The 25,449-nt window shown below is 39.3% G+C and overlaps 1 protein-coding gene across 5 annotated transcripts in view; it reads right to left on the reverse strand.

Moving 5' to 3' along the window:
• The window catches only part of LOC133454563 (mucin-2), an 81,753-nt gene that overhangs the window by 43,613 nt on the left and 12,691 nt on the right, over positions 1-25,449 (reverse strand). For 3 of the 5 annotated variants that reach the window (XM_061733289.1, XM_061733286.1, XM_061733287.1), the window contains exons 2-3: positions 20,764-24,535; positions 17,525-17,599 (exon numbers count right to left, since the gene is read on the reverse strand). In XM_061733289.1, coding sequence (XP_061589273.1) covers positions 17,525-17,599; positions 20,764-23,726 — 3,038 coding nt within the window. In that variant the 5' untranslated portion in view covers positions 23,727-24,535. The remainder of the gene's footprint in view (positions 1-17,524; positions 17,600-20,763; positions 24,536-25,449) is intronic. The other 2 variants (XM_061733290.1, XM_061733288.1) reach the window with 1 other exon arrangement.

Below are 25,449 nucleotides of genomic sequence, written 5' to 3' on the forward strand. Positions count from 1 at the left end.
AAAGAGAAAAAAAGGAAGACAAAAAGGAGAAAAAAAGAGAAAATAAAGACCAAGAAATAGAAAAAAAGGAAGAAAAAAAGAAGAAAAAAAGGAAAAAAAGAAGAAAAAAACAAGAAAAGAAAGAAAAAAAGGAAAAAAAGAGAAAAAAGAGTAAAGAAAGAGAAATAAAGAGAAAAAAAGGAATAAAAAAAGAAGAAAAAAAGAAGAAAAAGGGGAAAAAAAGGTCAAAATTTAGAGAAAAAAGTCAAAAAGTTGAGATTAATGTTGAAGTACAATCTCGAGAAAGAAGTTCAAATGTTGAGAAAAAAGTCGAAATGTCGAGAAAAAAGCCGAAATGTCGAGATTAAAAAGGAAAGGAAAAAGGAAGAAAAAAAAGAGGAAAAAAAGGAAAGAAAGAAGAAAAAAGAAAAAAAAACAAGAAAAGAAAAAAAAAAGGAAAAAAGAGAAAAAAGAGAAAAAAAGAGAAAATAAAGACAAAGAAAGAAAAAAAAGGAAGAAAAAAAATAAGAAAAAAGAGAAAATAAAGACAAAGAAAGAGAAAAAAAGGAAGAAAAAAAGAAGAAAAAAGAGAAAATAAAGACCAAGAAAGAGAAAAAAAGAAGAAAAAAAGAAGAAAAAAAGGAAAAAAAGAAGAAAAAAGCAAAAAAAAAACAAGAAAAGAAAGAAAAAAAGGAAAAAAAAGAGAAAAAAAGAAGAAAAAAATAAGAAAAAGGGGAAAAAATGGAAAAAAAGGTGAAACATTTTTGAAAAATCTCCAGGAGCCACTAGGGCGGCGCTAAAGAGCCGCAGGCGGCTCTGGAGCCGCGGGTTGCCGACCCCTGACCTAGATGAAACCATCAGTAAAAAACGTCAGTGGTGGCAGGATAGAGTTAGGATCATATATACATCTGTGCCACATGAGAAGCCAGCTAAAGGAAACTTACACCACATCCTTCTGTACATTATTCTTACATTATTTTCCATTTTACAATATTGTTACCTTTGTCAATATTCCTTTGATTATTTGTTGATCAAAATAATTAAAATAGTGTTCAAAAAGGGGTTATCTGTCAAGAAACAAAATTTGCTGTTGCATGAATATGGTATCCTAAACCTGGTCAATGGAGATATGTATTAAATTATTCTGTATCCGGGTGTTAAAAAATTGATGAATATCTTCCTTAAAGTCTCAAGAGAGGAGCTGTGATTGCTGAGCTGTCATGAACTAGAAGTGGTAGAAAATTAAACTCCCGCTGCATGGGAACGTTACATGCTGTAAGAGGAATGAGGATCCAATGGTTCTTAAGAGAAGAAAAGAAACTGGATTCAGTGAGGCAAAATGTTTGGATTACCGGATCTGAGATTTTATGGTTTATCATTTAGAGCCAATAAATTGTAAACATCTTACAGAAAATAGATGGATTGGATAGTCGCTCGGCTGGGAAACACAACAAATGTAATCTTTTTGGGTGTTTTGGGCCGAGGTGCGATAAGCTGCTGTTACGGTCTTAGTAGAAATATCCTTCATTATGGCACAGTCCTGCTACTCGGGTCGGGAAATACACCCACAGTGTCCTTTGGCATTGCAACAAAATTTAACATTCAAGGACTTCTTGAAAACAATCAAAACAGCAGCATACAAGTTCTTGGGGATTTTGATCAGTCAGAATCTTTAGATGTTTTGATGATGAGGAAAAGGTCACACAACAAATTGCGGCTCTACATCACGTACAATCCGTCTCAACACCTTCATTACAGATTGCGAGAACTATAAAAAAGACAAAGAAATGACTTTAACGACTTTAACACTGTACACCAGATGATTTCTGTGTGGCAAACAGAGGTGGGTAGTAACGAGTTACATTTACTCCGTTACATTTACTTGAGTAAGTTTTGGGAAATTTTGTACTTTTAGGAGTAGTTTTGAATCACTATACTTTTTACTTTTACTTGAGTAGATTTGTGAAGAAGAAACTGTTCCTCTTACTCCGCTACATTAGGCTACGTTGAGCTGTTACTTTTCTTTTATCCCTTTTATCAGCGTACGCGTCAATCTCATGACATCACTGGGTGATTCTTTGGGAAAAATGTTTGTTTTTGCATGTTTTGTCACATTTACACAGACTCAAACACACACATTGTTTCTATGAGTTCATGGGCTTGTTCTAGTTCTGCCTGGTTAAAAAAGAAAAGTACAAAGGCTTGAAATTTTGTGCTACTTGTGCTTAATTTATTTTTTTATTCTATTACTTTATCATTTATTAAACTACTTGAATTTACTTTAAGATTATTTTAATTTAAGCTTTTTTTTATTAATTTTACTGATTTAATTTGCCTGAAGATGATTATTTTGTACTTTTGTCTGTTTGAATGGTTGTTAAAAAAATAAATCAGACGTTACTCAACAGTTACTCAGTACTTTAGTAGTTTTTTCACCAAGTACTTTTTTACTTTTACTCAAGTAATTATTTGGATGACTACTTTTTACTTCTACTTGAGTCATATTATTCTGAAGGAACAGTACTTTTACTTGAGTACAATTTTTGGCTACTCTACCCACCTCTGGTGGCAAATCATACAACACCGCACTGCACATCAGTGCACATTGTTATTATTATAACTAAACTTGTTATCAAACCATTATGACCTGGTGCTAGAAGCTGCTTTTACCTTTCAACCTATATTTTCAAGACACAGGAACCGTCGGAGCGGTTGTGCTGTCACTAGCCTGGCTGAGGTCTACTTCTTTATTTTCCTAACCTATTTTAACCACAGCTGTGGCTAAAATGGGAAATGTCGCAGCATGAGTAATATTGTATTTAATTGCAGTTAAGTGACTGTGTCAAGCAGCACAATAATTTATAAAATATTCATAAACATCAGGACTAAGTCAGCAAAGTCAACAAAGTATGGTGAAAGCAGGAGGTCTGACCTCTCACGGGTTTTTATTTAATGATTTGAGCGTCTTCAGTGGCTGACAAATGACAGTCACCTGAATAGTCTGGATTAAGCCTGTGTTGAAAAAAATCGATTTTCTGATTCTAAATCGATTCTCATATTAATTCCTAAAAATTTTCTTCTTTTTTTCATCATTACATTTTTGCCTGGTGAACTTTAATCCCAGTAGTCCCAGTAGTTTTGAAAACTCCTGAACTAAATGAACTTTTCTTTAGAGAAAATGCGGGACATTTCAGCTTAAATTTCTAAATGTTATATTAGTTCAATGAAGTTCATATTATCTATATTTACTATAGCTTGTTTGGTTTCTCTGTTATCGGACACGGTTTGTCATGAAATACCTGAAAAATGCCTGGTGCTTCATGGCAAGCTGTGTGTCTGGTGACAGAATAAATCAGACAAGCTAAAATAATTTGTTTACTGCTTGAGCTGTTGCAATTTCTTTCTTTTTTTGCACTTTAAATGGATATTGAAATGCCTATTTGAGTTATTTATTTCTTAGTTATTTCACAATAATTATTGTGAAATTAATTTTTCAATAGTTATTTTACAGTCACATAATCCAGGCAACACTAACCCAAATCAATATCGAATCGAATCGGATCGGATCGAATCAAATGGTGATAATCGATTCTGAATCTTAAGAATCGGAATCGAATGGATTCTTGACATTTGAATCGATCCCCAGCTCTAGTCTGGATAACTGAAGGGAAATATCAAGATAAACAAGAATAAACCAACATGATTTTGCACAGTCAATATCACAGAATGGATCTGATAAAGAGGCATTTGAGTTGGAAAAGTAAAACTAAACAGAACGTAGAAGTTTTCATAAGCGAAACCATTCGAGGTTAAAGATGTGATGGTTTTAACTTGATCTTGTGGTTAAACAGTTTCTTTCATAGTTTCTGCTAATCCAATTATTTTCCATTCCACCTGTCTGTTTTTATGCATTATTTCATTTTACATTCCTTGACATTTTGAAGTACAATCAATCGATACCCCCTGAGGGCATCTTGTATTGTACTGTATGATTAATCATGCGAGGGGCGCTGTTCTGACTTGGGTAACTATTGGACAAATGTCTGAAAGCCATCACTCACCCGTGCTGAGCCAGTGAACAGCTGTACCCGGGTCGCTTTTAACACTATTATTACTTTTTAAAATCTTTTAAAGCCACCATGATTAATTTTTTAACAGAAATGAATATTTAAAAGCACACTAGAGTTACAAAAGGAGGGACTGGGGGACTCAGAAGCCAATATGAGGAATATTTGGTGGAGACAGTGAGACACAGGAGTAGACGGTCCAGTTTCCTTTCCCATGCCCAGTCTCCAGAGTCTCTTATGCTTCATGCAACATTGTGTCAGCGTGGATGTGCGTCAGGAAGTGCTGATTCATGATTGGAGTGTAAAGAACGGAGAGTGATGAGTTGTTACTGTAGGCACTGTCACAAAATGTTTGTTTCAAGCCCTCCCCCAATGGATCCCTCTATAGACTTCATCCTACGAGCAGGACTCGAGTTGTAAAAAACAATCAGGGGGGATGGTGGATTTTATCATATGGGGACAGATAATTTGTGCTGATTACAAATAATATAATATATTACAAATAATAGCAGTGACCAAAACACCTGCAGAAATACTGCAGGAATGACATAGCAGCAGTTAAATGCAGTCTTCTGTAAGCTTTAAATATCCACTGGGTTTACATCAAATACATCAAAACACAACAATAAAAAACAGTTTTCTGAACTTATCAATATGCCTCTGTCCTTCACAGGATAAGTAAAATTGATCACTGCAAAAACTCAAAATCTTAACAAGAATATTTGTCTTATTTCTAGTTAAAATGTATCATTTTAGTAAAGAAATCTCATTAGACTTAAAACAAGACTCATCACTGGACAAAACAAAAATTTTCACCTTTTTCAAGTAGATTTTCACTTGAAATAAGTAGAAAAATCTGCCAGAGGAACAAGATTTTTTTGCTTATAATAAGAAGATAAATCTTGTCCCACTGGCAGATTTTCTTACTTATTTCAAGTGAAAATTTACTTGAAACAGGTGAAAATTGTTAAATAAGTTATTTTTCTGGTGTTATTTTTCTGGTGATGACTCTAAATGTTGAAATAGCAGTAAAACCACATTCATTGATGAAATGACATAAGGGATGGAAAGTGGGATGGCAGTTTTACAGGGGGGATGATTTGGACCGTTTTTATTTCAGGGGGGGATGCCATCCCCCTTCATCCCCCCTCAACTCCAGTACTGCCTACGAGTCTTGGAGACTTGGAGGAAGAATCCTTCAGCCTCCGCCACTAACACTATGCCTGGCGTAGATACGAGTATCGCAGACGTGAAGAGGCAAAATGACAAAATGAAAATGAATAGAGAGAAAACAATATGAGAGCAAAATGAGGCCACTGATAATAGTCAGATAGCAGGAAAGGCAGAAATGGCAAGAATGCCTCCTCAGCAGTATTTTTTCTCATTCATTTGCTGTTCAGGGAAGGTGATGACGGATTGTCTTTCCAGTGAGAGAAAGAAAAAAAACTCTTAGTGGACTTAAAGTGTAGCTGAAAACATATGGTCCAGAGAGTCATTAATCCATCTCAGTGTCGGCCCATCGAACTCCTCTAGCAAAACGCGTGATCGAGCAATAGACGGAGCGGTTGCAGAGATAAAGCAGCAGAGTACAGATCTGATTGGGCTGCTGTCTCCGCACACTCCACGGAGATTAAGCACAACGGCTCCTTGTTAGACCTCGCCACTTTGTTCCATGCTGCACATTTGCCATTGGTGAAAAGAATAAGAGGGAGCAGAAATCACAAGACCGCTCATTAATTAACACTCCTGCATGGCCACACAATCCAGTTCCTGATTAATATGGAGTTACCGTCCCACTGGTCCTGGATAAATAACATCAGATACATCATGCATTATTCTTCCTGTAATATCAAAACTTAAGAAGCAGAACAAATGAAGTACTTATTTACGAGTGTTGGTTGGGTACAAAATGTTCAAAATGTTACACTCTGTAGTCAGTAGTATCTCCATTTAGTGTCATTAGCATTTTGCCCAGGTAGATGTCCAGAATAACTCAAGAGCAAAGCTGTGTCAAACCAAACAAAACCCTGCTTACGTACACGTTACTTTTTTACGTCTCATTTTCTTGTTAAATCAAGTAGAACTTGATATGTACAGTATTATAGAAATGTGTCCTATAAAAAGAAATATTCATGCACTTGTCAGTCTGTTATATTTGTAAAGGTCACCAACCATAAATGTCGCACGCAGTGTGTGACAACTTATAATATTTATATATGATGGACATGATGCTTTGTCAAGCTTACGGATATGTTTTAAAGCACTGAATAAAAGTATTTATGAAGGCTTTATCAATTTTTATTGCTAAACTTAATATAGCGTTGACATATAACTCATTTGGTTGCAGCCTGCAATTTTACAGCTAGATGTCACTAAATTCTACAAAATGCTCATTTAAAGTAAGCTCCTTTGAGGAACCTAATAAAATCAGGGCTCCAGACTGCGACCAAATGCTCGCATTTTGCGACCAAAATTTGAGTATGTGCGACTGAATTTCATATCCACTCGCACACGTGCGACCATTAAATTTGCCAGTGTTTTTTTTTTTACACGTTAAACGTGGAAGGGGTGCGTCAATGAACCTGCATATTTGCAGGCCAATGAGTGTGAAAGGGAATGAGTTGGGGGATCTATTTATTTATTTATTTATTTTTTTCGTTTCATTTCACCAGCTCAAAGCAGGTATTACGCCCGGACCACATTTAATGCGACACAACGCGCTGCCGCCGCGGCGCGCACATAAAGTTAGAAGAAAGAGACGGCGGGTATGTTTGGTTTTAGTAACATCTTGCTCAGGCAATGAGTCTGCAATGGCCCAGACGGGAGACACGTGTAGCTCAGTGCATAACTTTTATTTTTAATCCACTCTATATTCTTCTGGTTGTTCTCCGATATGTTCCCCGCCTGAATTATGGTTCCGCCTTAAATCGACGCAGAGCCACGCCGTAGCCTACGGCGTGGCTCTGCGTTGTTGTAACGCGGAACCATAAATCAGCCTTCACCCGGTAAAGAAAAAAAAAAAAAAGAAAATGTGCTCCAATACAGCAGGTCTCATAATTTTATTTTGAACACTGCCAAAACTCTAACTTAAACGTAACTAGAACTTAAAATTTGCTTGACACAAATGAAAGTTCAATTTTAACACGTGGGAAAAACACCTAACCTTTTAAGTGATGTGTGTCAGGTGTAATGGCATTTTTAGGTTAGAAATAAGAATATTTCTTGGTAAGATCCTTAGTTATTTGAGTGAAGGCAGTGAATTTGGTCAACTGGTGTAGGTTCAGGGTTTTAGTAAAGACACAAGTAGGGAAATGTTATTGGCCAGTACCCCCAATATTTGTAGTAGTAGTAGTAGTAGTAGTGTTTATTTCGAATATGTATCATATATAAAAAAAGAAAGAAAATAAGACAATCGTCTTAACATGAGACATAACAAAGTACATATTCGAAAGGGAGTGAGAAGAAGTAAAACTTATAAACTCTCACCCCCTCTCCTTAAATATGACTAGCTAACACATGCGAACATAACATTATGCAAACATAATAAAAAAAATAAAAATAAAAATAAAAAAACAAAAACAATCAAAACAAGACAATAAAAACATTGTAGCAACATAAGCTACTGTACAAAGCTAAAAAAAACTAGTGTAAGAAAATAAGGATAAAAATAGATAAATAAAAAATAAACACTGTATCATTGCACCCAAGCATTTTGCTCATCCCTGTACCTCTGAAAAATAATATATTTGTATTTTATTTTAAACGGTTTAATATTTGGACATTGCTTTAATTCCATTGAAAACTTGTTCCATAGCCTCACCCCGCTGACCGAAACACAAAAACCTTTCCTGTTTGTGCGTATTAATGTGACATTAAAATTACTTTTGCCCCTTAAACCATATCTTCCCTCATGAATACTAAATAATTTCTGTATATTTGTTGGTAACAGATCATTTTTTGCTTTGAACATTATTTGCGCTGTTTGATAGCCCACAATATCCATAAATTTGAGTATTTTGGACTTCAGGAATAATGGGTTTGTGTGTTCCTTGTAGTCAGCATTGTGGATTATTCTTATTGCTCTTTTTTGCATTATGGTTAATGGCTGTAGAGATGTTTTGTAATTGTTGCCCCAGATTTCTGCACAGTATTGAAAATATGGTGAGACCAGGGAACAATAAAGAGTGTGGAGTGATTTCTGATCCAAGACCTTTTTAACTTTATTTATAATGGCAATGGTTCTTGATACTTTACTTTGTACATGTTTGATGTGTGATTTCCAGTTGATTTTATCATCTATGATTACTCCCAAAAATGTTATTTCATTAACTCTTTCTATTTCAACTCCATCTATTTTTATTATTACCTTAGTATTTAATGTATAATTGCCAAACAACATTATTTTAGTCTTACTCAAATTTAATGATAATCTGTTTCTGTCGAACCATTCTTTCAGTTTGTTCATTTCTATGGTAATATCCTCTTGTAGCTTTTGTAAATTATCCCCGGAACAAAAAATATTAGTGTCGTCTGCAAATAACACAAAATGCAATAACTTAGAGATCTGACATATATCATTGATGTACAAAATGAAAAATTTAGGGCCCAAAACTGACCCCTGGGGTACCCCACATGCAATGTCCAAGCATGGAGAAACACAGTCACCCAATTTCACAAACTGCTGTCTCCCGCTTAAATAACTTTTCACCCAATCCAACACTATTCCCCTGATGCCATATTTTTCCAGTTTCTTGATTAGTATTTCATGATTGATCGTATCGAAAGCCTTTTTTAAATCAATGAATATCCCAACGGCATACTGTTTGCGATCTATTGCATTTGTTATTTCTTCTATTGCCTCTATTAGTGGCAATGATGTAGATCTGTTTGATTGAAACCCATACTGATTCTCCACAAGTATTCTGTTCTTCTCTAAAAATGAATCCAGTCTGTTGTTAAAGAGTTTTTCCAGAATTTTTGAGAATTGTGGTAACAAGGAGACAGGTCTGTAGTTTGTGAATTGGTGCTTGTTTCCAGCCTTGTACAGAGGTATGACTTTAGCTATTTTCATTTTTTGAGGGAATGAACCAGTTTGAAATGATAAGTTACAGATGTATGTTAATGGCTTTGAAATTCCCCCAATGACCCTTTTAACTAGTGACATATTAATATCATTTAAGTCAGTGGACTCTTTATTCTTACACTTCTTAACAACACTCAAAATTTCCTTTTCATCCACTGCTTGTAGGAATAATGAATTATGATTCCTCTCTACCACTCTACCATTTGTACATTTGTTAAGTACTGTGTTTAACAGTTACATTCATGGCTGAAAGGTTACTAAGCACTTTGTTACCAAGCACTTTTTTATCATGTATGTTTTTTTATATATATAATGACAGCAATGGTGCTGTCAGTTTACTTTATGTTGCGGCATCTTTAAAAGTGCACAATAAAATGTAACACTGCATTTGAAACAGCACATTGTGGTAATTCATTAATCTATTATGAAATACGTATTACTAATACACTGAAATGTAGTAGAAATGTAAAAATTTGGTTAGCGTGTCGATAAACGATGTGCGCTCCTAAAATTTCTGATTGTGCCCCTAAAAATTTTCAGTTAGGGGCTACTGTGCTCCTAGTGAAAAAAGTTAGTCTGGAGCCCTGAAAATTATAACTTTTCGTAACTTCTTCTAATGTTTCCTGACAGTAAGACATGAGTCAGATAACTGAGACGCGATCTGGTTCTTCTGGATCCTCCTACAGCATCTAATGTGATTTGTAATAATCCACCACACCTGAGAGTGAATAACCAGTCAGAGACGAGAAATGCCTCTAGCAGTCTATCACATCTACCTATATTGTTGCCATGGCTACAGCCCTGTTTTAATAAATGGCTTCCATTGCAGAGCTGGTATTTAGAGGAAGAGGACACGCCCAAAAGAGAGGGAGGAGAAAGGATGTATTAGTTGTATTTATTTAAATGTTTGAGTCCATGCTATCATTTGCCAAAAAAAACATTTATTCCATCCCAAATTAAAATAACTTTCAATAGCCAAAAAACAACACTTTTGGAGCGATGAAGAGAATCCAACACTGACCCCTGGCACACATGTAACACTAACAGGAGGTGTCAACATCGTGGCTGTCCATTGACTCTGAATGGGGTGAAATCAAGTATTGCTAAACTGAATTGTGGGTCCGCTACGTGGCTTTTGCTCCCGTCAGAAGAACAATTGTGGTGGCAAAAATTGTTGCTCAAAAATGCAAGTCAGGATACCTCGGCTGTCTTTGTGATGCTTTAATGAAAGAGTACAAATATACATTCATGAACGGAGCAACACAGTTCAACATTTAGTCCTGTGTGTGCTCCAGAAGATTAGGGACAGCTTATTTTATAGAGTGGAGCTGGAAAAGACAAAACATTGCTCATCACCCTGACAACCATACTGTGTCAGAGGTGCATGACCCTGGCAAGGAATGTTCACTTGAAAACAGTGGCAGCAATGTGTGTTACTCCAAAATTTCCCATTACACATTAGGCTTCAACATGAGAATCAGCTAATAGTATGAATATCAGAGGCATTATCTACGGTGGCCGAGACCCGCCATTGCTGAAAATAAAAGTAACGCTGCAAACAGAAACAAACGCTGCTGCAAATAAAATAAACGCTTAGCAAATAAAATAAACGCTGCAAACAAATAGAAACGCAGCTGCAAACAAATAGAAACGCAGCTGCAAACAAAAGAAACGCTGAAAATATAAAGAAACCCCGCTTCAAATAAAATAAAAAACGACGCAAATAAAAAAGCCACAACGGAAGTGAATTACCCGGGGCTGTTTTTGCCGATAAACCAGTGTTTTTATGTGAGAGGTGTTGTTGTTTTTGTTGTTTTTATCATTAATAATAATGCCAAGAATAATCTAAAGCGTGGGTAACAATAGTTATTTGTATGAATGTGAAGTTGAAGCTGTGTGTGTGGTGGTCAGGGACTTCTCCTCTCACGTAAAAAACACCGGTGCATCAGCAAAAGTAGTCCCCGGTAATTCACTTCCGTTGTGGCTTTTTTATTTGCGTCGTTTTATTTTCAGCGGCGTTTCTTTTTATTTGCAGCGTTTCTTTAATTTGCAGCGGCGTTTGTTTCTGTTTGCAGCGTTTCTTTTATTTTCAGCAATGGCGGGTCTTGGCCACCGTAATTATCCGTCAACAGTGTACACAAACTTGTTATCATTGCTGAAAAACGCTGTGAATGCTGCATCAAGCCTGAAAAGCACCCAGCTTTTCTATTGCTATGGCGATATCATCAGTGAGGTCCAGCCCAAAGCCAACTTCAAGTTTTGCCACAACGATCGAGTTTAGAATAAAGGTCAAATGTGCATGATTTAGTGTGTTGTAGTGGGAAATTGTAAACTGCAATCAAATCAATAGTCCTGACCCCATCGTTCCCTTGCTGACATTTCCCTCCCATCCAAGTTTGAAAAAAAAACCTGAAAGCTGTCCGTTTAAACAAGCGAACAATCCTCTCTAATAACGGTGTTTGGTTAATCCATGGTAGAAGTGGTTATACAGCTTAGTGGTTATACATGGCAGAATCTTAAATTAGTACCAAACTACAACATTTTAAGTCCACTTTTTAAGTTGCAGGAAAAATTCTGGAGGTCAATGATAAAACATCCATGTTGGAATCAATATGGTATTTCATTGTCAGGCACCAATCGCTGTATGTAATTACATCAAAGAAGTGGCTTGTTGTTATCCTCAAAATGTCACAGACTCATCAAGTGTCTTGCTTGCTACAGTAGATATCTCCAGCAGTCAGAGCTTTAGGAGTTAGTGAGAGATTGTTCACATTAAGGCCACGTTATATTATATATATTTATTTCCCCCTTTACGTTTTGAAAAATATCCACGTTTACAAGAACCCGGATAAATCCGCTGTTAAGGTGCTATGAGCATCCAAACCTGCAGGGGGCAGTGTAACGAGAAGCGTAAAGTCATGCTAGCCAATCACAATCCTGGAAAAAAACGTCAACAAATGACACGTGTGAAGCCTGAATAATGTGGTCCGCGTTAAATCGACGACGTAGCCTACGTACGGTGCGCGTCGCCGCGTACCCTACGCCGTAGGCTCTGCGTTGGTGTAACGCGGAACCATAAATCAGCCTTGACTGCAGTTACTTCCAAGACGGAACGAGAGTCTTTCGTTTGGAGTGACAGAGAAGTGGAGTTACTTTTAAGTGTGACTTTAGAATATAAAACAGGTAAAATACAAGAAAATATTGACGGTGGCCAAACTAATTGTAAACACAGGTCGCACACGTGACGCTGGTGACGTTTCTGTTGCATAATGTGACGTTCTGAAGCCTAAATCTCTGTTTCCCTCCGTTTACAAGCAAACGTGAAAACGCAGTTTTTGAAAATCTCCACTTTGGCCGAAGTTTTCAGAAATGATCGTTTTTGGTGACTTTGAGCTCCGTTTTCGTGTAAACGAACGGCCAAAACGCATGAAAACGCCTCCGTTTTTGCTCCGTGTAAACGGGGCCTGAGTTACATCCAAAGAATTTGCAAGAGAAATGGTGAGGGAATCAAGTGAATCAAACACTGCATTGTTAAGAAAGTATGCTCTACTTGAAGTTGTTAAGTGCAGTTTGGCTGAAATTTGACAGGAAGTCCCATCTTTCTTTGATACTTCCAGCATGCAACATAAAAAAAAACTCAAGAGAAACCTTGTGGGAAACTGTCACTTCTCTCTTAACCAGCTGAGCGGAGCATGTCGCTTCAGGAGGAGGTACTTGTCTACAGTCGTGACACCAGCAATATCTTGATCAATACCAACCAGATTAGTCAGGGGTTGGATCCAGTGAAAAAACCTTGTGAAGTGTGAACCCTTGTCATTGATCAGTCATGCAGCGTGAACCCATTCTGACATGAAACCCCTTCGTCATCTTGTATAGTGCACATGATGCAATGATCAGTCATCTGAACCGAGAAGCAAAATTCAGATTTTTACGAGACTATGGTGATGAATATTACACCACATTTCTGCCAATAGATCCCCCCTGAAAGCTACAATGCTACACAATAAAACTTTCAAGCTGTAAGTTGGGAAATAGGGTAAGAAGATAAGTTTCCCCCCTGGCTAACATCAGTTCAACAACCGCAGCAGCTGCTGCTGATGTAAGCTATTCTAAGTGGATTAAATCATGGACGAGTGCAAAAGAAAGGGAGATCTCGGGTTAGGGATGTTTTTAGTTTTGAACCAGCGGAAAGCGGCGAGCCAAAAGGAAGCAATTTGTGCTCTTTGTACACATAAAATACCAGCAAAAGAGTCTGAGTAGGTGAGATGAATCATGGCGCCATTTGTAGCCTCCTCTGTATGAACAGACTGGAGAGGACGGCGTATGCTACAAGGCTGCCAGCTCTCAGCCGCGCAGGACCCAACCCTGCTGGAAGATCATAAAAGTCAGCTAAAATAAAATGCTCTGTAGCTGAAGAAGATGGGTTTCTTTCTTTTTTTGGTGTGTGTGTGCAGTACTCGAGCTGTAAAATAAAATCAGGGGGGATGGTGGATTTTATCATATGGGGACAGATAATTTGTGCAGATTACAAATAATATAATATATTACAAATAGCACTGACCAAAACACCTGCAGAAATACTGTCCTTCACAGGATAAGTAAAATGTATCACTGCAAGAATATTTGTCCTATTTCTAGTTAAAATGTTTCATTTTAGTAAAAAAAATCTTATTACACTTAAAACAAGATTCAATTTTCACCTGTTTCAAGTAGATTTTCACTTGAAATAAGTAGAAAAATCTGCCAGTGGAACAACATTTTTTTGTTTGTAATGAGAAGATAAATCTTGTCCCACTGGCAGATTTTCCTACTTATTTCAAGTGAAAATCTACTTGAAACGGGTGAAAATTGTCAAATAAGTTATTTTTCTGGTGTTATTTTTCTGGTGTTATTTTTCTGGTGATGTCTCTAAATGTGGAAATAGCAGTAAAACCACATTCATTGATGAAATGACATAAGGGATGGAAAGGGGGGATGGCAGTTTTACAGGGGGATGATTTTGACTGTTTTTTATTTCAGGGGGGATGCCATCCCCCTCATCCCCCCTCAACTCCAGTACTGGCTAAAAGGCTGCCAGCTCTCAGCCGCGCAGGACCCAACCCTGCTGGAAGATCATAAAAGTCAGTTAAAATAAAATGCTCTGTAGCTGAAGAAGATGGGTTTCTTTCTTTTTTTGGTGTGTGTGTGTGTGTGTGTTGATAAGTCTGACCCGGAAATTCTGTCCACTTGCTTATTAGGCCACATGTGTATATCATCTGATTTAAAGTCGTCGCTGTTTGTGACCTCAGTAAATCTCTCCGGTATTTGATTAACTTGTGTCAGATCTCTAAACGGCTTATTGGTCAAAGACAAATACCCTCGCACAGACGTATGAAATTCATCTTTGAACATACTCCTGCCCGAGTGGACTGACAGCGAGTGTTGTGCTGATCTCTGTTTTATTTTGCTTTGAAGACGAAGATTTCGACCGGCGTTTTAATTGATGGAATCTGCCCTGTCAGATTCAAAGGGCTTTCCATCACTCACTCATTTTCAAGCCCCACTTTATCTTCACCACCCCCCCCCCCCCCCCCCCCCCCCACTGCCACCAAATTCTCCTATAAAGCTCAGCTCATTTCGAGTCTGAAAAGAGAATCTCCTCCCCTCCTAAAGCAGGGAAATCTTCCTCTCACATGAGAAGAAACGTGTTGACTTGACAGATGAGTGAGTGATTTGTCCCCCTTTTGACCAGAAGACTGTGATTTGTGGTGTCAACGGCGCAGTGTAATAGTGAGAAAATGCTTTTGCTCTTCCTCCTGGGAGGGAAAATACATGATGATACAGTGAAATGTAAAAGTACAACATTTTTTTTATTCCCTTACTTCATGATGAGCAGCCATTTCTGTTTCAGGCTGACATTCCTGAGTAGTTATATTCTAATCTCTCAAAATGAATGCGTATTTAGCTTCTGAATGAATCACTTTCTTTATGGACATCATCTTCCTCCGCGCCCTCTTTTCCTTGTTCTTTTTCTAAATCTCAGATCTCTTCTCTTATAAATCTTTTTGCTTCTTTTCTCCCTTCTCTCTTATACTCAGCTGCCTCTCTTCTTTTCCCTCCCCCACTGTCTTTCTTCTTTTTCTTTTAGCATGATTTAGGAGGTTTGGATACAAAGCATAAATAAATGACTGAGAATAAACAGATTAAGAAAGTACTTGGACTGAATCATTTACGTGGTTAACAATGACTGAGCTTCAGCTCTAATATTGCTTGTTTGTAATAGGTTTGAGGGCCAGGATACGTTCTAGTTAACAGGAGAAACCTTAATAGGAGACAAAAAAAATAACAAATTATAAATGAGGAAGTAGGTAAACAATCAGTTGAAGGTAAGTCCAGTCCACAATTAAAGAGTTTTGATGGATCCTGGGTTGGTAATTGAGTTCTCCGTTCTCCGATTTATGACATAATTAAAGTAATATAAAGCCTCTAAGCTGTTTACATGAAAGCTTTAATAATTAGAGTAGCGCTTTAATACCAAGCACTCATGTCATCCTTTCTTTCCCTCCACTGTGGTATATCTCCTCTTGCCCTGCTGGATCTTTTAAATTTGGACAATTTAAAGAGATATCAGCTCAAAGCAGTTTGCACTTTTCTTTTGCTTCTTTTTTTACACCCTGTTAAGTATGAAACAGTTTATTTCTATCCAAATCTCAGAATGCAGTTTTATGTGTATGTGTGTGTGTGTGTGTGCGTGTGTGTGTGTGTGTAGTTGAGGAAGAGGGAGGAAAGAGAAGTGTCCACAACTCAGATCTGCGCTATTGTTCACCTCATCTAATTTGAGAGTATGAGGATGTGCATCATAAATATTTAAGGAGATGTATTATGCAGTTTTTTTTCTCTCACACAAGCTGCATACTGGTCCGGTAGTCATTATTAGCACACAGTGGCATTGTTAGCCACTTGTGTGACCTGCGCAGTGGCACAAGTGGAAGCGGGTCTAAAGCTACAGGAATAAATCATCACATATTGTGCAATTGTTCACATACTGCATGCTATTTTTTGGCAAAATCAGTAAGCACTAGTAGTATAGGATGGAGGTTCCAAAACATGGTATATCCACAATCTTATGCTTCCTGGAGAGGTTACTAGCTGTAGATGCACTCAGTACTCGAGTTGAGGGGGGATGAGGGGGGATGGCATCCCCCCTGAAATAAAAACGGTCAAAATCATCCCCCCTGTAAAACTGCCATCCTCCCTTTCCATCCCTTATGTCATTTCAACAATGAATGTGGTTTCACTGCTATTTCAACATTTAGTCATCACCAGAAAAATAACTTATTTGACAATTTTCACCTGTTTCAAGTAAATTTTCACTTGAAATAAGTAGGAAAATCTGCCAATGGGACAAGATTTATCTTCTTATTACAAGCAAAATAATCTTGTTCCACTGGCAGATTTTCCTACTTATTTCAAGTGAAAATCTACTTGAAACAGGTGAAAACATTTTTGTTTTTTCCAGTGATGAGTCTTGTTTTCAGTGTAATGAGATTTTTTTTTTTTACTAAAATGAGACATTTTAACCATAAATAAGACAAATATTCTTGTTAAGATTTGGAGTTTTTGCAGTGATCCATTTTACTTATCCTGTGAAGGACAGAGTTATATTGATAAGTTTAGTAAACATTTTTTTATTGTTGTGTTTTGATGTATTAGATGTAAGCCCAGTGGATATTTAAAGCTTACAGAAGGCTGCATTTAACTGCTGCTATGTCATTCCTGCAGTATTTCTGCAGGTGTTTTGGTCAGTGCTATTGTAATTAGCACAAATTATCTGTCCCCATATGATAAAATCCACCATCCCCCCTGATTTTTTTTTTACAACTCGAGTACTGGATGCACTTAACTTTTGGACCTTTCATCTATATGTTTCTTTGTTTTCCGTAGCACACGTGACACTATTATAAATGCTTACGCTTGTTCCGACTTGATAATGTCTCTACTTTTACTCTTGCACTACCCATTTTCAGAATTGTGTTATGATGAGTTTCTGATTTGGTGATCACATCAGGTCTCCAAACATATGCTCTCAAGCTGAGAAAAGCTGATTTTCTTCTTTGTATGACCTCTCTAATACACATCTAACAACTGTGCTCAGGGAGCAAACTTGCAGAAGTGATGAGGCAATGATGGCAATGAGTGGCCATAATCAGAAGTGCTGCATGCATCTGTGCTGTCACACAGAGCAGAACGATAATCCTACAAAACCACAACAGTAAACCTCAGAAACTGATGTGATTCAAAATGACAGCATGATGCACTCAGCTGTACATCCAGAAAAGCCCTGTGCTCTCAGTGCTCACGTGGAAAAACCAGGCAATAAATATGCAAAAGTTCACACATGCACGCATCAACACACCTGTAGATGATGCAGGCACAGTCCCTGCAGGTGCCACAGTTCTCAATGTCCTGTCCGGTCCTGTAGGAATGTCTTCTGTGGAAAAGCATAGAGATCACATATCAGGGGTAAAGGAGGAACGGTTTCTACAAGTGTGTTTGCGTGAGCCCGTAAAAATATATTCACGTTTCCTCATGGAGCTAATAGTGTACATATTATCTCCCTGAAAATCAGCCTTGATCATTTTTTTTAATGGACAATAATACCCTCTTCAACGGGCTGAGTCTGTTATGTAAACCATGAGTCACGGTGTCACTCGAGGCATAAAATAATGCTTATGAGGTAAAAGTCAAATGCGCATGCATAAAACCAATGAATTCTAATACTGAAACACGCAAGATGATGTCTCTATGATCGCAGAAGACTGTTCAGTCACATGTTTACATGCCTGCAAAGTATAGTGCAGCCTTTAGTGTCATCACTGTTAGTTAGTTAGTTAGTTAGTTAGTTAGTTAGTTAGTTAGTTAGTTAGTTAGTGATTTATGCCGAACATGCAAATGATATATAATGTAAATATGAACAAGTAAAACAGAAATAATAATACAAAATGGCCGATCAAGACAATTTTACAAAACAAAACAAAATAAAACAAAAAAACAGCATAAAACAAAAAAACAGCACAGTAATTTCACTTGCATGTCCGAAAAGGGGTGGGAAGAAGTATAACTTATTTAATCTCGCCCCTTCTCCATAAAATATTAACAGTATTTATTTATGTCCTTCTTATTTTTACATTACTCTTTTCTTAATTATATATAAATATATACATACACACACACACGCACGCACACACATACATACTGTACGTACATAATATACACAAACATACAAGTACACATACATACATACACACACATACACTCTTTTTTCGTTATATTTCTTAATTGTGCTGACAACATATAAATAAATAATAATTAACAAAAGAAAAAATATATAAATATACATATATACATACATATATATATATATATATATATATATATATATATATATATATATACACACATAAACAATGAACACATGGTGACAGTCAATAACCCTCATCCCTGTGAGACACTGATTTGGATTACCGTGCACAGATATCAGTCAAGATTTTCCTTGGACTCCTAGACACACATCCATCCCTGTTTCCTATCCAAGATTTTTCTCATCCCCTCATCATGTATGTACTATTTTGGTGCGATAAGGCAACAGAAATTACTAAGCGGCTTACAACGTAGGAAGCAGATTAATTAAAGACTTGATGGGGACGGTAAAGGGTTTACACTAAGAGGCAAGAAGCATCTGAAGCAACCAACATGATGAGAGCCAAATGCTGATTTCTGCCGATTCCTGCATGCTCCTCTCACGCTTTAAGCAAAGTGCTGCTGCCAAATGGGTGCAATCGAACTCCCAAAAGGTTTCCTGTGGTCTGACATGGCATAAATTGTTTAGCATATTGAGATTCGCATAGACTTGCATATGATTGATAGGAGACTTTATAAAGTTAGTTCAGTCTCCCTGTGTGGTTTATTTCTATTGCTTTTCATTTGAACCAAATTGACACTGTGCTCAGTCCGCATAGCGTCGTATTTATACAAAACTGGGATTGGCTATAAATAGGGAAGCCGCATCTCAACAAATCAACAAGCGTCTATCTGTAATATTCACAGTGCAGGGAGGTTATTACAGCGGGGCCTTTTGGTGAAGAATAATCTGCCTAAAACAACATACTTGTCAACGCCATTCCAAGAGTGAGCAGACCTTTTTTTTCTTTTCTTTCTTGTTTTTTTTAGCAAAGCTGGGATCAAAATGTCACATCTTTTGCTTGTTTGTTTTTGCGCGGAGTGAACCAGATCATCCTGTTGAAAAAACAGCAGGTACTTAGGCTACATGCTGACATTTACTTTCTAAGTCTCCAAAATACCAAAAATAATTTATACTGTCCAACAGCTTGTTCATCTCCTTCTCTTTTTCTTATTTCCCCTCATCTATCCATAGGGCTAAAGGAAAAGATTACCAGTTGACTTTACACATGACACTTGGCCCTGGGAGAAGTGGACCAGTAAGTCCCGGGCTTACTACTCCACTGGCCTAAAGATTTAAGTCATTTTGCATTTACAGCTTCAAACATTGAATAGCTCTACTTTTGTCCCAGGGCTTTCACACTGCATTTAAACCCTAAAAACCCATTTCAAAACCCTTGGTCTGTTTCTGGGCTATGACACTGCTCACGCTACCTTCTGACACTACTTCAGGCTTGTTGTGCAAAGAAAAGTACAGGAATCCTGAGTGATAGGGCTGTTCGATTTTGCCCAAAAATAAAATCTCGATTTTTTTCTCTCAAAATCCGATTTTCGATTACGATTATTTTGTGAATTGACAAAAGGCAAATAAATGATTTCAAATATGCTGTTTTTTTATTGAACATTTGCCCCATTGGGCTTTAAGTGCAAACTTTGCTCTTATTAAACCAAAAATGAATGAATAAAGTGCAAAACTCTGTAAAATAAGTTGAAAAAAAGTTTTAAAAAATATAATAAAATATAAAGTTTTATCTCTGAAAAAAAAATCAGCAAATCAGCACTTGCAAACATACAGTAAGTTATATTTCCAATTAAATAAAACAAGACATTTTATAATTAAACTAAACTGGGTCTTTGCATGCTAAATAATAATGCAACCCATGAAGGAGGTATAGGTGTGTAATGTCACTCATTACATTTGATATTCACATTTGCAAGTTTTTTGCAAGGAACACGAGCCGGTCTACCTCATCTGGCTGGAGGGATGCCCGGTGGCATGTTACAACGCCCCCTCCTACACTAAAGAGCCTCTCCGATGGGGCACTTGTCGCAGGTATTGAGAGGTATTTACATCAATCATTAATATGGTATCAATCATTAATATGTGTGCAGACAAGGTAAAAAAAAAAGTGAAAAATCGATTTTACGAGTTTCACGTTTTAACATCGTTCTAATTACATAATCGCGATTACGATTTAAAATCGATTAATCGAACAGCCCTACTGAGTGATATTCTCTACTTTGCGAAATGTCGCCATATATAAAGTCGTAAATATCAACATTCCATAAATTCATCATTGAAAAACCAGACCCAAGAGTAGCGGAGTTCTACACATATGATTTAAATCATCTTGTCATACTTTGGATTTTCAACTATGCTCACATCAGTTGAGGAATTATGGCTGCCATACTCACCCTTCTCGCTCTGCTTCCTTCTTCTCGAGGTCTTGAATGACATCCAGCAGGACCTTAATGGTGTTCTGGCTTGTTTCCAGGACCCCTTCCAGACTTTGGAGCTGGTTCTGCAGGCTACGCATGTCATGCAGTGGTCCGTTGGGACTCAGGAGCTTTTCTGTCACCCTTGACGGGTCCAGTTTACACCTGGCCCCTGACATTAACCCTCCGAGAATTTCTTGGACCTGTTTCAGAGTGTCAGCTTGGGTGGGAGATAGGGGCCCTGCTATGGGCCGCTCCCCAGAAACACAGCAGCCTCCGGCCCCAGAGCAACCCTGCTGGTTTGAGGGGAGAGTGTGTTGGCTGTTGGGCGTATTCGGCCTGGCGTTGGCTCCTGAGCAGAGCATTTTGTGTAGCACCCCAAGCTGAGCCTGGGCTGAGCTAAGACAGCTGGGCTTAAAACAGGCCTTGGCAGGGGAGGAGGTATTGGAGTGCCTCTCTCCCCTCATCACAGCGACTGGCGGGGTTTGAGCTCTGTGCTTCAGAGAGCTGGCTCTCTCACAGAGCTTTGGTGAATCTTTACATTTTACATCCTCCTTTTGCTCTTTGTTCCTTTCTCTATCTTTTTTGCTGGCCTTGCTCTCTGCCCTGAGCATGGGTGTTCGAACTCTGGGACATGCTGGCTCGTTTCCCTTTTTACGTGGAGTGTAGGGTGGAGGAGGTGGAGGAGGAGGTGGTAGTCGAATGCCCCTCTTATCCTGAGCACTGTAGGGGGCCTGAGAGGGGGGAGTGTACGGCGGTGCGGCACGAAATGTGGATGCATATAGAGGAACAGTTTTTGTTGGCGTTGCACAACTCTGCGCAGTCTGAAGACTGGACATGTAGGTTTTCACAAGTGGGGGCGGAGAGGTGCAGGATTTTAGTTTTGGGACCGGGGATGAGTAGGGGGTTAAGCCTGTGCTAGCAGAGGAGTTATTTTGCAGGCCTTGACATGGGATGTTACAATGAGCTACCGTTTGTATAACTGTGGCATAAGAGGGTGAAGTTTGATTTAAGTGAGGTGCATGTGGACCAGCTGGGTGTGTGGTTGTGTAATAAGATATGGATGTGCAAGACAGAGCAGTTTGAGTCACAAACGTACAAGGTGCTTGATTTGTGGGATGTGTAGCATGTAATACATCCAATGGGGGCTCATGTGTTATATTTGGGGGAGTAGGTTGTTTAGTAGGGTTACAAGGAGCCAAAGGTGATGATACGGTTGGTGTCGGGACAGAACAGGTTAAAGAAGAGCATGATACTGGGTTTGGTATGGGAGAGGAGCCGTTTTGCGTGGGGCATGGAGTTACATTTGCAGAAAGACTAGAGCTGGCAGCAGCTGTGCTGGGGTCTGTTAATAAAGACACAACGCTATAATAGGGGATAGGTTGTTGGGCTGCAGAAGGTGCGGGGGTGGAGGCAGGAATTGACGGGGCATTGGATGGTGGAGGGGTGGTGCAAGCTGATTTGGAAGGAGAGGAGCAAGGTGGCTCAGTGCAGTCTTCAGGGGTCTGTATTGTTGCACTTGTAGGTGGGGGGTAATTATGGTAAGGCACAGTAGTAATTTGGGTTGTGGGAGGGTTCTGAGTTTCAAGTGGGGATGCAGGGCTGTCAGATTGAGTTTGCACAGAGCTGGGTGATACAGTCAGTGGTGGGGAAGCAAATGAGCTGCAAGTTTGTGTCTGTGTAGTGCTAGGTTTATGATTCGGAGAAGAGTGACAAGGAGAGTCTATTTGTGTTTGAGTCGTGCACTGCTCAGTACCCAAAAGTAGGTTTGGGGAAGAAGCAGGGGTTTGAATTTGGGTTTTGGTTTGTTCATCGGTCAAAGGTGACAACTTTTTTTCATTCTCAGTCTGACTTTGGGCAGTGCAGTACTTTGAATTCGGAGGAGGGGAAAGGCTCTCAGTTTGAACTTGAGTTGTACAGTGTTTGTTACTTGAAGGCAGGGGGTGTGAACTTGGACTCTCAGTCTGTGTGGGAGTGGTGCAGTAGTGAACCTCCTTTCCAGGATCACTTGTTGTCCTGTTTAGCCGCTTTCTCCTCCTGACCACTGAGGGGGTGATGCTCCCCTGACGCTTGGGGCCATCTCGGCAGGATGCAGTGGGACAGTGACATGGCTCAGAGCTGTGAAGGACTGAAGGTGGGCAGCTGTGTCTTGAGCCTTTTGACAGGCCAACTGACTTGCTGTCCGTCCTCGGTGCTTTGGACCTCCGTTCCACCACGGTACTATCCCCAGGGGTCGGAGGTCTGCTCTGATCTTTGGATCCAGGCAGCAACACGTGGTTGTGTGTATGGTACTCATCTTGAGAGTCATGTTCATCATCTCCATCCACACCAACAGAGTCCCCAATGCTGTGGCTACGTGCATGGCTAGAAGAGAGAGATGGTGTTTTTTTCAGGCATGGAGAGGTTTGGATGGCTGTGCTGGTGCTCGTACTAGACCTACGCGTCATTGGCAGAGTGAGAGAGTTAGTCTGTGGCGGTACCCAGCATCGACGCGTTGGACCAGGTGTTAATGGATGAGGGGGCGCCCGAGCTAAAAAAGCAGCCACCACTTCTAAAGTACTTGCCATGTCGCTACGCACGGCTCCCACCACGGACGTTTGGAGCGGTCGATCCTCTGTTTGCAGACTGTCGGCCCATGGCTTTGAGGACCTGCTGCTGTGTTTGCGGAGAGGATGTGGGCTGTCACAGTCTGTGCCAGGCTTTTTATGGCCGTTATTGTCGCCTGTCCCACTGTTGCCGCTGCTGCTGCTGCCATCTTCCAGGTCCTTAAAGCGAACCTGGTGGGTGCGGCTGCGGCGCCGTTTGAGGCGACTTTCAATATCTGGAGAGTCTCGATTAAGCAGCACAGAACGTACAGTCATTGTCCCTGGCAGCTTGTCTGCCAAGGTGCTCTTGCTATTGGATTGGCCTGTGAGCACGTGGTTGGACTCTTTGCTCACCATTTTTGCAGCCTCTGTCCTTCCCCCAACATCCAGAGGTTCTACAAGCAATTTGCAGTTGTAAAAGTCTTATTTTGTTAGTAAGACCACCTACACAGGGATATCTCCATTATTATCTGATCTCTCTAACAATTGATCCCTCCATTACAGCAATTAATAATCTATACATTGACTTGAGTTCCAGTTCATGTAGAAGAGACTGAGGTTACAACAGTTTCTTCAAAGGCTCAGGTAAACCTGCTGAGCTCATCTGTATGCCTTCCTCTGGAACTAAGATTGTCCTCAAGAGATGGTGGACAGCTGTAGCCACAGATCAAGGTTAATCAAAATCAAGCAAAGAAAGTATAAACTGTACAAATCACTGTTAATAATCTCTGCATGAATGCTGACGCTTTACCTTTACTTATAGAAAAATATATATGTGCAGCATCAAATATTTTTAAAATGTTCATGTCCATGCTTCTTCATGTCTTCGTGAGTTGTGCACTTCCCATTTCTCTTCAACTTTCCAGAGTGATAAACTCTTTAACAAGGCCAGAGAAGTTCAAATATGTAGACAGGTGGGGAATGCAGCCTGTCCATCCCTACTTGGCAGCATCTCCTTTGCCACCTGCTTTTTCCCCCGAGCCCTCGGGAGATTGAATGGCCAAGGTAAGGTATGGGCTTGAGTGCTTCATCATAATGGCCTTTTCTTGGAGCTTTTCTTTTGGTCCTCTCTCTTTCTGCTTCGATTTGACCACTTTTTCCCTACTTCTTTTGTCAGCTCCTCTCAGAGTGACACATCCTCTCATGGCTGATGACAGCGTGAGCTCCTAAAGAAATACACAGACAGAAAGAAAAGGAGTAAGAGTCTGTAATAATTTCCATATTGTTGCGTTTTCACAGAGGTAGAAAAAATAAATCATGCGCTTTTCCTCCGGATAAAGAGGAAGATATAAGATAGCCAGATACTTTGAAATGCATGAGAAGAGGGCCGATACAGAAGGGTGGAGGAAAACAGGAAGAAGGAAAGCAGTGAAGAGCTGGAGGTAACAAAATAAAATCAGTGGAGAAACATGCGCTCAAAACATGTGCAAAGAGATAGTAATTAAGGCCTATTCACTTTTGCTGAGAGGTGTACTTGTGCTTTATAGCTGTTTCATTTTCCTCTCTTTTATTAAAGGTATTGTGACATAATTTTTAACATGCTTTTAACACTATTAAAAGTCTTGGCCAACATCCCTCAAATGTGTCTAAAAGAGTGTAACAAGAAAAACTTCACTCTAGTACTCCATTCCTGGCTTTTTATGACAGTGTTTTTTTGCGCCGTGAAAAACGCTTCCTTTTCCCCCTTTCCTGTCAATCATTGCTCTGCTCCTCCTCCAAACCTCCTCCAACCCAACCATACGCTCACAGCGGCGTCGGAGAGTTAAGCCGGGAGCGACAGGCGAAGCACGGAAAAGCAGCAGGGCGAACCACAGCAAACAATCATAAAAATAAAGGCATGCAAGCAGCAGTGTCCCCTTATCTTAAGTCCAGTCAGTGGCCGCGGGTCTTCTTAGCAGTTCTCCTCCGGTGATGAGAACAAAAGAGGCTCTAAACAGCTCCGTGTTAAGCCTGATTTATGGTTCCGCGTTAAATCGACGCAGAGCCTACGCCGTAGGGTTCAGCGTACGGTGCGCGTCGCCGCGTAACCCTACGCCGTAGGCTCTGCGTCGGTGTAACGCGGAACCATAAATCAGCCTTT

Source organism: Cololabis saira, chromosome 11 (genome assembly GCF_033807715.1).
Source record: "Cololabis saira isolate AMF1-May2022 chromosome 11, fColSai1.1, whole genome shotgun sequence".
Taxonomy (NCBI): domain Eukaryota; kingdom Metazoa; phylum Chordata; class Actinopteri; order Beloniformes; family Belonidae; genus Cololabis; species Cololabis saira.